The 14,584-nt window shown below is 33.4% G+C and overlaps 3 protein-coding genes across 3 annotated transcripts; all 3 read left to right on the top strand.

Annotated features, from left to right (window-relative positions):
* Positions 1-305: 305 nt before the first annotated feature.
* On the top strand, positions 306-1,703 carry LOC112904970 (uncharacterized peptidase C1-like protein F26E4.3). The gene is made up of 4 exons (XM_025976361.1): positions 306-545; positions 606-740; positions 1,048-1,247; positions 1,489-1,703. The coding sequence occupies exons 1-4, from the start codon at positions 394-396 to the stop codon at positions 1,686-1,688; spliced, it is 687 nt and encodes a 228-aa protein (XP_025832146.1). The 5' UTR covers positions 306-393; the 3' UTR covers positions 1,689-1,703.
* Positions 1,704-2,064: 361 nt separating this feature from the next.
* On the top strand, positions 2,065-14,499 carry LOC108738298 (Bardet-Biedl syndrome 2 protein). The gene is made up of 12 exons (XM_025976354.1): positions 2,065-2,238; positions 2,738-2,974; positions 3,671-3,836; positions 5,253-5,503; positions 7,494-7,676; positions 9,453-9,675; positions 9,751-9,989; positions 12,494-12,676; positions 12,825-13,196; positions 13,280-13,443; positions 14,040-14,188; positions 14,241-14,499. Exons 2-12 carry the CDS (start codon positions 2,849-2,851, stop codon positions 14,339-14,341), a joined length of 2,157 nt encoding a protein of 718 aa, XP_025832139.1. The 5' UTR covers positions 2,065-2,238; positions 2,738-2,848; the 3' UTR covers positions 14,342-14,499.
* LOC112904967 (Bardet-Biedl syndrome 2 protein-like) lies at positions 11,092-12,388 on the top strand. Its single transcript, XM_025976356.1, has 3 exons — positions 11,092-11,558; positions 11,692-11,816; positions 11,892-12,388. Exons 1-3 carry the CDS (start codon positions 11,512-11,514, stop codon positions 12,239-12,241), a joined length of 522 nt encoding a protein of 173 aa, XP_025832141.1. The 5' UTR covers positions 11,092-11,511; the 3' UTR covers positions 12,242-12,388.
* Positions 14,500-14,584: the final 85 nt, after the last annotated feature.

Genomic DNA, 14,584 nt, shown 5'->3' with positions numbered 1-14,584 from the left:
TGCGGACGTCAAATTTTTTTANCCACGTAAATGTTCTAAATACTGTCAAAAATCATCGACGGCCACATAAAACTAATTTTTCTATCCCTAGGAATAGTATTTTTTTCTGGATAAGAGATACTATATATCCGTTTCTGTACTCTTGGTAATCTGTGTACAAAATTTCATGATGATCGCTTGAGTAGTTAAGACGTAAAATTGTAGCAGACAAACATTTATCATTGACAAAAAATATAAACATATCAGAAAAAAGTGGTTTCGATTCGATAATGAGTCATGTTTTACTAACAATGAGAATAAGAATTTTCTATAGCATCTTTCGTAGATCTAGAAAAATAACGAAAATTTTCACACAGACTTGGAACCTTAGAACCTCACAGATTCGTGAAGCACATGGTTCCATTGAGAAAACATTACGACCCCAACTCATTGCCTCGCAATTTTGATGCGGAGCGGGAATGGCCCGGAAAGATTTCAGACATTCGGGACCAAGGATGGTGCGCATCGTCATGGGCCATTTCTACAGCAGCCGTTGCATCTGACAGGTACATTTTAACATAATTTTAAAAAAATAAACATTCTCTAATAAAATCCCATTCCCTCAGGTTTGCTATCGTTTCAAAAGGGGACGAAGCCGTTAGCCTTAGTCCCCAGTATCTCATTTCCTGCAACAACAGGGGACAGCGAAGCTGCGAAGGGGGACATCTAGATAAAGCGTGGCTGTTTTTCAGGAAATTTGGGTCAGTCTAATAAAATACTTTAATAGCGATTAATATTAATGTAAAAATTCATTTAATTTTTATCCACTACAAATTATCTGAAACTAATGAGAAAAATTGTTGCTGCTATTCGTTCTGCTATTGGTGCGTAAAACCAAAGGTCTCGTGTTCGATTCCCGGCGAGGATGTGACAGCCGTAACAATTTTTTGTCATTAATTTGAGATAATTTGTAATAGATAAAAATTAATTGAATTTTCACGTCAATATTCAGTCTAATTAATGACTTTCAAGTCTGTTATTCTGTTACTTATTGATCCTCTCTCACAGTATCGTTGATGAAAACTGTTTTCCCTACACTGGTCAAGAAGAAACATGTCGATTTCCTAGGAAGTATAATTTGATCCAGTCGGGATGCGTCCCACCGTTCGGTGTGAACCGAAAAGAAAAGTACAAAGTAGCACCTGCTTACCGTTTGAGAAATGAAACTGACATTATGAATGATATAATAAAATCGGGACCTGTTCAAGGTAAGTGGAAGTCTATTAATATTTAATACATCTTGCGGTAGTACAGACGACAGATGTAAAATTCTAATTTCAAAATGTTTGAATTGTGATGTCATGTATTTTAATACGTTTGAAAACATGCTGATTTCGTAATTAAATTCTCAAAACAAATATGAATATTTTTATCACGTTTCAAAAAAATTAATTTTAGATATGCTATTCTAATTTTGTATAGCCACCTATGAATGAATGCTCTTTTTAGCAACCATGAAAGTATACCACGACTTCTTTTTGTACAAAAGTGGAATATATAGGCACACCGACTTATCTTCCCAAGACAGAACTGGATACCATTCAGTTAAGATAATAGGATGGGGAGATGAGTATACTGAAAATGGCGTCGAAAAATACTGGGTAAGAACTGACTATTTCTATCGTTCACTTTATTGGATCCAATTTTAAAAAAAAAACACATTTGAAATATTACCTTTGCGAGATGCGGAAGTTCCGCCGCGAAACACAAGATTGGCGTTAATAAAAACGCAGTTTACGTTTACGTATTATATTGCAATAAGCGCTTGGGCGAGATGCGGAAGTTCCGCCGCGGNTACACATTGTCAAGGGTACAGAAAAGAACATCATCAAAGGGTCGTCAGTCCTAAGACTGGTTGGACACGCACATCTACTCTTTACTATCCTGAGCTAATCTTCGCATATCCATAAAACAAACACAACCCACATCCTTAACTATTTGCGAACAGTAATCTAATCTAGGTCTACCTGTATCTCTCCTAACTGCCGTTTCTGCCTCTAATATGTCTCTGACTAGTCCTTCATTCCCGAGAAGGAAAAAAGGACATGTGGTACATTTTATCCGGTATTAAAAATACTGTTCCAAAGGGATAGAAAAAGTAGTTTTATGTGATTCTCGATTATCTTTGACAAGTATTTAGGACATAAACGCGAGCGAAGCTGCGGGTAAACCCTAGTGAGTTATGAAAGTGCAAAAAGGGTAAGTATTACTTCTCCCTTACATCCTTTATTTTGCCCCGCAAACATAATTTATTTAACGACTACAGTTACAGTTAACTTTTCGAAAGCGAGTATTTTGAGTAAAAAGTTTATCATAGACAAAACTACTTTATTTAAATAATAATTGGCAGTAATATACACAAAAGAGATCACATACTCTATAATACACCAAAACAGTTTTGAAAAGAAATTAATCAACACCAAAATAAGTTTACATGAAAACTAATACATAAAAAACAGTATGCTATTTTTGATAGACAAAATTACGATGAGGTATGGTGTAGTAAGTAAAGAAACCAAAGCAAATCCTAATCTCAGTACGTTAAATTAATATAAATTACTTCAAAGTGCAAATAATCCATTTTGTTGGTATCAAGAAAGTCAAAAACTAATCATTTTAAAGTCATTAAGTTTCTGTTATATTTTTAAAGAACAAGTACCTACAGGTACAGTTCCCTATACTGTTTACATATACGTAGGTACGTGTATCCTTAGTCGCAAAATATCGATTGAAATGAGTAGTCAGTAGTAACCGCACACTAAACAAATCCGGAAAGCCAAGTATGATGGAATAGCATCACGAAAAAATCATGGAAAAGCCAATTCGTCCCGTGTTTAGTTTTGAATTAAATTATGAGTTTCTTCCTGGAATTATTACCATTGGAAAGTACGATGGTACACATCCTTGCCTTACCATGGCGACAACTGACGATAAGGTAAAAGAAAATGAAGAAATTGTTTAGAATCTTTGTTCGGCAGTATTTTACCTTTTTCATGCATATTATTATTAATTCCTAAATGTAGTAATAAGTAAAATTTAACTAATATTTATTTTCAAATATTCCGATTTTTTCCTCTTTCATTTTTGAAGCAAAAGAAATACGTTTTTTAAGCTAAACAAACTAACATTTTGTACCTGTTTTTATGACCATTTGAACCCTCAGCTTTGAATGTGTATGTTTTTAACGGCAAAGATTCTAAGAATTTCACCCCCTTTAGAAATCTTTGTCGCCAAAGGAGAAAGTCGGAGTACCAGTTTTTTACCAGTTACCAGTGTAAGTAAGTACGTTTTAAGAGAGTGACCAAGCTGTCTCGCCGAGACAGTACCAACCAACCAACCATTTGTTACCACCAAAATCATTTTTGTATATAGTTTTGTATATATATTCAATTTAATAAATAGTGATTATCTTTAGTTAGAGACATCACATTCGGAAATTATTGAAGTGACCCAATTACCTATTAAGTTTACACTTTCGATAATTTACGAAAAAACAATCAAGACAATTTTTTACTTTTATTTATTTATCAAATAGCAAATTATTCAAAGGTAATTGATTATCATTATTTATTAAAAACACAGACATGTCATACAACTACAAAATAATAATAATTAAGTTCATGTTTTTTAGGTTCTTATTCATAGTCCCCACAAAAGAGTAAGTGGTACATCTACGGGAAATATTATCATATCAGAATCTAATAAAGAAGTTTCAACGCTGAACATCAACCAAGCAGTAACTGCATTGGTTGCAGGGAAAATTATTCCCAATGAAAATAAAGACATTCTTCTAATAGGTGAGTAATTTAACAAAGTTAATGTTTACTTTTCTTTTGCAATCCTTTTTCTAAAATTTGATTTGCTTTATTTTATTCTATAACATTGAATGTTCCAACGACGGCAGTGAATAATGTTTCCTATTTATTTAAGCTTTCTACAAAAAATATATTAGAGGGAAAGCCGTTGTTGAGCTCGCCTATGATTGATACAAAACTAATATTTCGCGATTTTTTGAAAATATTGATCTATTGATACTAAACAGGTGTTTTCCAATTTTTAAAAACTTTTCATACTTGGTATTTAGTACTTACTCTAATCATTTAATGATAAGGATACTTTAGAATTCACTTGTAATGAACAGCAAGCAAAATTAAATGCAAGATGTGCACGCTATTTCGAGATACATTTCGGTTATAACATAACGAACTGTGAAAGGTTTTTGTCTCGCAAAGGGCGTATATAAATTTCCAAAAAGACAAGAAAAGATACTTTTATTTGACGATTTTTTTTCTTGTTTAACGATAAGTTTGAACAAACGTTTAAAAATCTGCTCTAGATTGGGGTATATATGGCATATCAAAAAAATTGCCACTAAACAGACTCTAGATTTGCTTGAAGGATACAAACAATTTAAAGTTATCTAAAAACTGCAAATCGGTATAATTGTCTAAAATAAACACTCGTATGTAACGAATAAATATTGTAGTCTTGCGGACGTTGTTATAACCAAGTTGTAACATTAATATTTTTCTTCGAGATACAAATTCGGTTATAACGAACTATGAAAGGTTTTCGTCTCGCAAAGAGCGTATGTAAGTTCCCATAAAGACAAGAAAAAATACTTTTATTTGATGATTTTTTTTTCTTGTTTAACGATAAGTTTGAACAAACGTTTAAAAATCTGCTCTAGATTGGGGGCTACTTGGCATATTAAAAAATTTGCCACTAAACAGACTCTAGATTTGCTTGAAGGATACAAACAATTTTAAAATATCTAAAAACTGCAAATCAGTATAATTGTCTAAAATGAACACCTGTATGTAACGAATAAATATTGTAGTCTTGTAGACGTTGTTATAACCAAGTTTTCGGTTATAACGAACTATGAAAGGTTTTTGTCTCGCAATAAAGGGCACGTATAAATCCCATAAAGGCAAGAAAAAGTACTTTTATTTGACGATTCTTTTATCTTGTCTAACAATAAATTTGAACAAACGTTTAAAAATCGTTAAGTATATTTTTCAATATATCTTCTACTTGACATATTAAAAAATTTCCCACTAAACAGCCTTTAGATTTGCTTGAAGGACACAAACAATTTAAAATTATTTATAACGAATAAATATTGTAATATTGTGGACGTTGTTATAGTCAAGTTTTGATATTAATATTTTTCTTATTTGGTTATCGAGTTATGATCTTAATCTTTTAAGGAACTAACACGCATCTGCTGGCTTATAACGTCCACGACAACAAGGACGTGTTTTATCAAGATTGTCCGGATAGCGTGAAAACTATTCGTTTTGGAACAATGTCTGAACCCAATAAGCCCGTTATCTTCGTGGGTGGTAATTCAACAGTTCGCGGCTTCGACCATGCGGGATTGGAAGTGTATTGGCTCGCTATAGGCGATACTGTTACTTCGATATTGTTGTTAGATTTCAACAGAGATGGCTTCAACGAGGTGGGCTTATTGCACTACAAAATCCTGCTTCAGCCGACGACCATAAACACATACGCCTTATTACACATACAATCACGTTTGCTCCAGTTGTTTTGCTATAATACATATATTTTGCACTAGGCTTTAATGCAATTTAACTTTAACTAAACTAACGGTTCATAAAGGAATAGGAAAAGTAAACTACACATGGGAGTACTGATTTAAAACCGTGCAACTATTTCATGATGACTTAACAAAATCCGATTACAAATTTTAAAACTCTTCATAAATAATTTTGCATTTATTTCTGTTAATAATAACAAATGAGTTCTTGGGAAATAGGACTATTATCCACTATCACGGTATTATTTATAAAATTCTTGAAGCATATAAAATTTAATAATCACAACGTTTGAATGGGAAAATCTTTAAGTTATCGATGCAAAAGTCCACATTCAATGGTAATAGTAGTAGTAGTAATATATTTTTAACATAGTTATTTACACAATACATACATAGAATTCTTATCAAACTAAGCCTTCATTCATACACAACAATTACAAAAGAAAGTTAACTTAACTTAAATAATAAGAAAAAAGAACTAATCGAAACTTACTTATCGTATCACATACATATATACATACACAAATACATACACACATACATATATATGTCATTTACTCAACTTATACTAATTTATTTATTAAATCCCTCCCTTATATTAACTAAACTGAAAAACCCTTTCTTTTTTTAATTATATTTTTAAGTAAGATCAGACCACTCCCACTTAATATCTCCTTACATGCATCTAAATCTTTACTTTCCTCACATCCTCTTAGTACATACATGATTGTTTCATCTTCCCTTTCACATATCCTACATATCATTTCTTCTTCTTTCATCCAATATTTACATTTTCTACATTCATTTCCTACTCTAAACCTTGCAAATACTTCCACATCCTTCATTCTATTCAAATAGTCTTGCAAAAAGTCTCCCTGCCAATGCTCCCATAGCAACAACTTTAGACATTCCACATATCTCGACTTATCAATACTTCTTAGGTCTTCTGCCCTTATCATCTCTTTACATCTTATTCTCACCATTTCCTCAACACTTACCCCCATTCGACCCCATTCATTCAGTTGCTCCTGACTCAAATTTAAACATTCTAATGCCCCATCTCTTTCTTTATCATACCTGGTTTTTATTCCAATATTTAAAATTCTTCTTCTCCATAATTCTTTTCTTATATCCCCATCCATAAGCTTTTCAACTTTTATTTCATATTGTACCACCCTTTTTCTGGTTTCCTCTACCATTTTCCCACATTTTAATTCCCTCCGTACAACATAATCTGGCGTATATCTATCCAAACGCAACACCCACTTTATATATTCCTTGTAAACGTTTTCCACCTGTTTTTGTTCCTTCCACCCCCATACTTCCACCCCATAAAGAGCTAAACTTCTGACCGTCGAATCAAACAACCTCTTTCTTCTAATCCAATCGTTCCTGCATAATTTATGCCCTATTCCCCATATACTTCCTAACAAGGCGTTTGCTTTCGCTAGTTGCGTATCTATATGTATTTTATCATTGTTGTTCTCTCCCATAACATATCCTAGGTATATATATTTTTTAACCTTTTCTATCTCTTCCCGTTTCCACCTAATCACCTTTTTTCTTTCCCCTTTCTACCCCTTACGTACTTCTCCAAATTCCGTATACTTAGTCTTACTAACATTTAACTCCAAACACTTCCTTCTTAAATATCTTTCCAACGCTCCCATCATATCTTTTAATGCACTATGGTTCGTGGCTATTAATACAATGTCATCAGCATACGACAAGGTCCATATTTTCTTTCTACCTACCACTACCAATGGTAATAGCCGTACCTATTTTTTACTGAAATTAAGAAAGTACTTTGCTCGTTGTGCATTGTCCATTTTATCATTACTGCGACGATTTAAATTAAAAATTTGATAATTTTAATCGTTTCTTTAAGCTAATGGTGTGTACAGAAGACTATACGATTAAAGTTTACAAAGACAGTAAAATGATAGCCGAAAGTTTAGAAACAGGGGTTGTAACTGTTTTAACAGCATTACCAGAAAATAGATTTGCATACGCACTTAGTAACGGAACAGTTGGTGTTTACGAATTGGATGTAAGACTATGGAGAGTTAAGGTAATAATAATAATAAACTACAAATAACATTCTTCTTTAAAAACTCACTCTAATTATCACAAAAGCTGATATCACTCACTTCGATTGCGGGGTCCTCCAAACATAATTCTATTGAAATTAGCCATAGGCTACCCTCGAAAAAAATTTATTAAGGGTTGAAGTTTAAAAACAAAATCACCATATCAGGTTACAATAGGCTCCGGTATTTGAACGTTTCCCGCCCTTCTCTTTCTGCAGTCACAATACAGTATTATCATCACCAAAAGGTCGTCAGTCCCAAGATTTGTTGGACATGCACCTCCACTCTTTCCTATCCAGAGCTAATCTTCGCATTTCCCTAAACCTACAACATTCTACATCCTTAACTATTTGCAAACAGTAATCTAATCTAAGTCTACTTCTAATCCTCTTAACTCCCGTTTCTACCTCTAATATGTCTCTGACCAGCCGTTTATACCTGAGCAGGCGTCCTAACAATCTATCTCGTCTACCTGTTATTGACTTCTATAGAGTCCTCTGTTTTCCAATTTTTCTAATACCTTTTCATTTCTAATCTTTTCTATCCACGGTATCCTCATTATTCGCATGTAAGACCTCATTTCAAACACTTCTAGGTAAACTTTTCTTTTACGCGCTTACCGTCCATGTTTCGCTCCCGTACAGCGCCGCGCTCTAAACGTTCACCTTTAACAACCTTTTTTGAATTTCTAAATTAACCGTTTGTGAGCATAGAAGTGATTTTTTTTATTGAAGGTGACGCGACCCTGAGGTATCCTCTGATTTATATCCCTACTACTCCTTCCGTCCTGACTTATCTGACTTCCGATATACCGAAAATCGGCCACTTCTAATTTTAGGTCTCCTGTCTTTATATTCGCTCTTTCCTTACTTTTTCTTCCCTTGCATACCAGTATTTGTGTTTTACTTTCATTTATTTTCATACAACACTGTTTTGTCAATGCGGTTTCCATTTTATTTAAAGCTATCTCTAACTCCTTCTTGCTTGCTCCTAATACTGCTATATTATCTGCAAATCTAAGCATTCTAATTCTTTGTCCCTGCATATCTATCCCTACAGTTGTTGTCTTTAATGATGTTGATCGCGTCTTCGATGTATAGATTAAAAAGTAGCGGTGACAATGTGCATCCCTGTCTGACTTTCTTCCTAATAGTTATTTCTCTACGTTGCTGCTCCAGCTCTATAACTGTTTGTTGCTCTTTATACAAACTAAATATCACTTTTCTAACTCTGTAACTCATTCCTACATTTTTAAATATATTTAACATCTTGTCCCACTTAACATTGTCAAAATTTTTTTCTAAATCTATAATTCCTATTTACGCACTATTACAACTCGTAAAGCTACAATGCCCTCCCGTGTTCCTCCATCTGTTTTAAACCCAAATTGATCTTCCACTAATAGTTCTTCCATCCTGTACAATACTGTAGGTTAGTTTTAATTACCCGTAAAACCTGCAAACAATATACAAAATAGGGTAGTAACCTAATCTAACTTAACCTATAAGGTATAAGGGCGGGAAAAGTTCAAAAACCGCAACCTAATGGAACCTAACTGTTTAAGTTTCAACTCTTCATAAATTTTTTCCGAAAGATGACCAATGGCTAATTCCAAAGGAATTGTGTTCGGAAGACACCTCGTCAACATCCCTCGCAACCCCCACCCTCTGGGACAATGGGGTCATCAAGTACAACATTTCTCTATAAAAATAGATCCTTCATGTGCGTTGGTATTTAGTTAATAACAATTTTTACAGTCAAAGAATAATGTGATCTCATGTTTCGGGTATGACTTGTTAGCCCAAGGAACGGCACAGTTAATTACAGGATGGTCCAATGGCAAAATTGATTGCAGATTAATCAAAACAGGCGAAATTCTATTTAAAGACGTGCTAGAACATGGTATTGCAGGAATTATTGAGGCAGACTATAGATCAAATGGAAAATCCGATTTAATCGTTGCTACCATCAATGGAACGAGTAATTTTAATAACACTACGTACTATCCACAAAAACGCTGTAATACGTATACTAAATGTCATTTTCATTTTTAAGTTAAGGGATTCAGTACAACAAAACCTGCAGCAATTATGTATACGGTTGAACAACAAGAAGAAGCAATAAAAGAATTGTTGGCTGAAAAGCAGAAACTTTTAGATGAAATGAAAACTAACGAAAAGTTGAAAATTAAAAATGGTGACCGAGTTTATTTAGAAGATGACTTAATTTCTTCTGGTATAATACCAGCGAACACAAAACTTAGTGTAATAATTTCAAATGAAGATCCCAACAAGGTATTAAGGAAGGTATTAAGCTGTGCCAAAAAACAAAAAAGAAAAGAATGTCCAGAAGTCGGCAATATCCTGAAATACTTTTTTCTCATTTCTTACAAACTAGCTAATTAAATACTGAAACTATAGTTAGCTATGTTATGAAAATCGAAAAATTCAGATCACTATCTCTTATCATTAATATTAAAATCATACTTTTAAGATACTCGCTATTTGTAGCATCTTTTTGTGTTTTGAATACAAAATAAATTGCATTTGGCATACTCTAATACCTATAATGTGTTCATCACTAAGTCAGATCTTAAACTGTTAAAAAATAATATGTACTACGTCGAACCATAAGGAAAATAAGTTTTTTACTTTCAGCACCNCTATTCCCCATATACTTCCTAACAAGGCGTTTGCTTTCGCTAGTTGCGTATCTATATGTATTTTATCATTGTTGTTCTCTCCCATAACATATCCTAGGTATATATATTTTTTAACCTTTTCTATCTCTTCCCGTTTCCACCTAATCACCTTTTTTCTTTCCCCTTTCTACCCCTTACGTACTTCTCCAAATTCCGTATACTTAGTCTTACTAACATTTAACTCCAAACACTTCCTTCTTAAATATCTTTCCAACGCTCCCATATAACGAACTATGAAAGGTTTTCGTCTCGCAAANATCGGCCACTTCTAATTTTAGGTCTCCTGTCTTTATATTCGCTCTTTCCTTACTTTTTCTTCCCTTGCATACCAGTATTTGTGTTTTACTTTCATTTATTTTCATACAACACTGTTTTGTCAATGCGGTTTCCATTTTATTTAAAGCTATCTCTAACTCCTTCTTGCTTGCTCCTAATACTGCTATATTATCTGCAAATCTAAGCATTCTAATTCTTTGTCCCTGCATATCTATCCCTACAGTTGTTGTCTTTAATGATGTTGATCGCGTCTTCGATGTATAGATTAAAAAGTAGCGGTGACAATGTGCATCCCTGTCTGACTTTCTTCCTAATAGTTATTTCTCTACGTTGCTGCTCCAGCTCTATAACTGTTTGTTGCTCTTTATACAAACTAAATATCACTTTTCTAACTCTGTAACTCATTCCTACATTTTTAAATATATTTAACATCTTGTCCCACTTAACATTGTCAAAATTTTTTTCTAAATCTATAATTCCTATTTACGCACTATTACAACTCGTAAAGCTACAATGCCCTCCCGTGTTCCTCCATCTGTTTTAAACCCAAATTGATCTTCCACTAATAGTTCTTCCATCCTGTACAATACTGTAGGTTAGTTTTAATTACCCGTAAAACCTGCAAACAATATACAAAATAGGGTAGTAACCTAATCTAACTTAACCTATAAGGTATAAGGGCGGGAAAAGTTCAAAAACCGCAACCTAATGGAACCTAACTGTTTAAGTTTCAACTCTTCATAAATTTTTTCCGAAAGATGACCAATGGCTAATTCCAAAGGAATTGTGTTCGGAAGACACCTCGTCAACATCCCTCGCAACCCCCACCCTCTGGGACAATGGGGTCATCAAGTACAACATTTCTCTATAAAAATAGATCCTTCATGTGCGTTGGTATTTAGTTAATAACAATTTTTACAGTCAAAGAATAATGTGATCTCATGTTTCGGGTATGACTTGTTAGCCCAAGGAACGGCACAGTTAATTACAGGATGGTCCAATGGCAAAATTGATTGCAGATTAATCAAAACAGGCGAAATTCTATTTAAAGACGTGCTAGAACATGGTATTGCAGGAATTATTGAGGCAGACTATAGATCAAATGGAAAATCCGATTTAATCGTTGCTACCATCAATGGAACGAGTAATTTTAATAACACTACGTACTATCCACAAAAACGCTGTAATACGTATACTAAATGTCATTTTCATTTTTAAGTTAAGGGATTCAGTACAACAAAACCTGCAGCAATTATGTATACGGTTGAACAACAAGAAGAAGCAATAAAAGAATTGTTGGCTGAAAAGCAGAAACTTTTAGATGAAATGAAAACTAACGAAAAGTTGAAAATTAAAAATGGTGACCGAGTTTATTTAGAAGATGACTTAATTTCTTCTGGTATAATACCAGCGAACACAAAACTTAGTGTAATAATTTCAAATGAAGATCCCAACAAGGTATTAAGGAAGGTATTAAGCTGTGCCAAAAAACAAAAAAGACAAGAATGTCCAGAAGTCGGCAATATCCTGAAATACTTTTTTCTCATTTCTTACAAACTAGCTAATTAAATACTGAAACTATAGTTAGCTATGTTATGAAAATCGAAAAATTCAGATCACTATCTCTTATCATTAATATTAAAATCATACTTTTAAGATACTCGCTATTTGTAGCATCTTTTTGTGTTTTGAATACAAAATAAATTGCATTTGGCATACTCTAATACCTATAATGTGTTCATCACTAAGTCAGATCTTAAACTGTTAAAAAATAATATGTACTACGTCGAACCATAAGGAAAATAAGTTTTTTACTTTCAGCACCATTTAGAACTCATATTAATGACAAATAATCTAACAATAATAAAAGCAGCTATAATATTTGCTGAAGGATTTTTTGACGACGATATCCTCACAGTAAATCCACCCCCGTCAAAGCTCAGTTCGCTTTTGGTGATCCCTTTAGAATTGCCGAAAGACGTAGCAGGAACGTTTTTAATAAAAGTAAGTTTGACATTATCCTTAATAAACAACAATATTAGAAGGGACATTTTTCCAAAAAAATCATAAAACTAATAAAATAAATTAATTAAAAAATAATAAAAAAGAACAACGGTTTGCAATGATAATAGTACATTTTGGGTTTTTAAAGGCCCTGGTTGGTTATCCTGCAAGCGAAAAATTCCATGTATTTGAATTTGTTCGTCAAATACCCCGATTTTCTATGTACTGCAAACTTGATGATAAACCTGAGACTTTACCGAAAGGATTTGTAGAATTTGAAATTCATGAACGTTTGCAAAGAATTTGTATGTGGATCAATCAAAATTTCATGTTTTCACCTGAAATAGAGTACGATGGTAAGACGAAATTGTGCGTCAACTTTAAATGCCTCAGAGATGAAGGCTTCTTACAACTTTGTTTCGAAAATAACGGAAAACACAAGATTTGTGCAGAAAGCGTTGCTTTAGCATCAGATATAATTCAGTCTTTAGCTGCATTTTGTAAATTAGAAAGTTTAAAGGTAAGTCTACCAATATCGTGATAAAGTGTAACCTTCTATATCCTTACAATAATAAAGATATTACTACAATCTTAATCTCGCAGTCAACAGCCTACTTCCCAAAAGAAGAAGAAAAGCTATTAAAACTAATGAAAGATTTGGAAGAAATTCAAAGTTCAAAGGTAAAACTAAATGCAGACGTTGCCCAGAAATTAGGAGAAGCGCGTACACTTTTGATAAGAGCCGAAGACAGTAGAATTAACTCTGTGTAAGCATTCAGGAAAATATAAAAGTTTTACAGCAAACACTATCTGCCAAAATGTCCATATTTTACATTTTCTATTATTTTTGTCTAATTAAAATAAAAACAAGATAATTACATAATTGTATAACTCGTGATTATACGTATTATCTAATTATTTTTTGTGTAATAATTTGGCAAATTAAAAATTTTGTTTTTGACGTGACAACGTCTTATAATTCGATGGAGCCGGCTGCACGCACGAAAAAACATGACTCATGGAGCGTTACCTCCCTCTGAGGCGTTCCATTGAAGGCTTGAAGTGCAAGCGAGAGCGCGGAACGAGCGACAAAGAGGCACAATCGGCCTCCGCGTTCGGCAGCGTTCGACATCTGTCTCTCTCGTACTTGAGTGAGCGATGCGTCCGCGTGGACAGCTGCTATACAATGATACATTTCGATTTCCCTCTTTCTCTATATCCATACAAAATATCTATCAAACAAATAAAATTAAAATTTTCTTTTGAAAAATGAAACCATTCCATCACTATTTTCTTATAACGTTGTCACGTTCAACTATCGTCAGTAAACCGACTTTACAGACAACCGATTTTTTTTTTGAAGAATGGATATGGGAAAATATTACTATGATCTGACACTGCTAAATAAGGAACTTATTAATGGACATAATATTAGAGTAAAAAATCACCAGGAAGGAATGACAGCAATGAAAACAATTAATATTATAATCCAAAAGGCTTCTAGATTACGAGGTAAAAATCATTTTAATAATATAGTATAATTTTACGCAGAAATACTTTTTAGTGGGCCAAGACGCTGCACGCGTAATAAATGACTGCAAAATTGCAATTCAAAATAACAATATGGATGGACTTATAAGAGTAATACGACAAGGAACAAACTAAAAAAAAAATGGAAACGAAAAGACTTTTCCGAAAAACATTTTTACCACTATAAATTATTGTACGATATAACAAACGAATAAAACAAGAGAAATGTGTGTGTTCGATTACAGTTAACAGTTGCCATTGACAGTTATGCGATGCGTGCGCAACTTCCGTTGCATGCTACGAAGTATAACATCAAAACGTTCATGACAAGGCTGGCCATGGAGAAATTTAAGGATTAGGGACACAATGTTATCGGCT

The sequence above is a fragment of the Agrilus planipennis genome, unplaced genomic scaffold (genome assembly GCF_000699045.2).
Source record: "Agrilus planipennis isolate EAB-ADULT unplaced genomic scaffold, Apla_2.0 scaffold186, whole genome shotgun sequence".
Lineage (NCBI taxonomy): Eukaryota > Metazoa > Arthropoda > Insecta > Coleoptera > Buprestidae > Agrilus > Agrilus planipennis.
The sequence above is the reverse complement of the archived record's forward strand: the minus strand, read 5'-3'. Positions and strand labels throughout refer to the sequence as shown.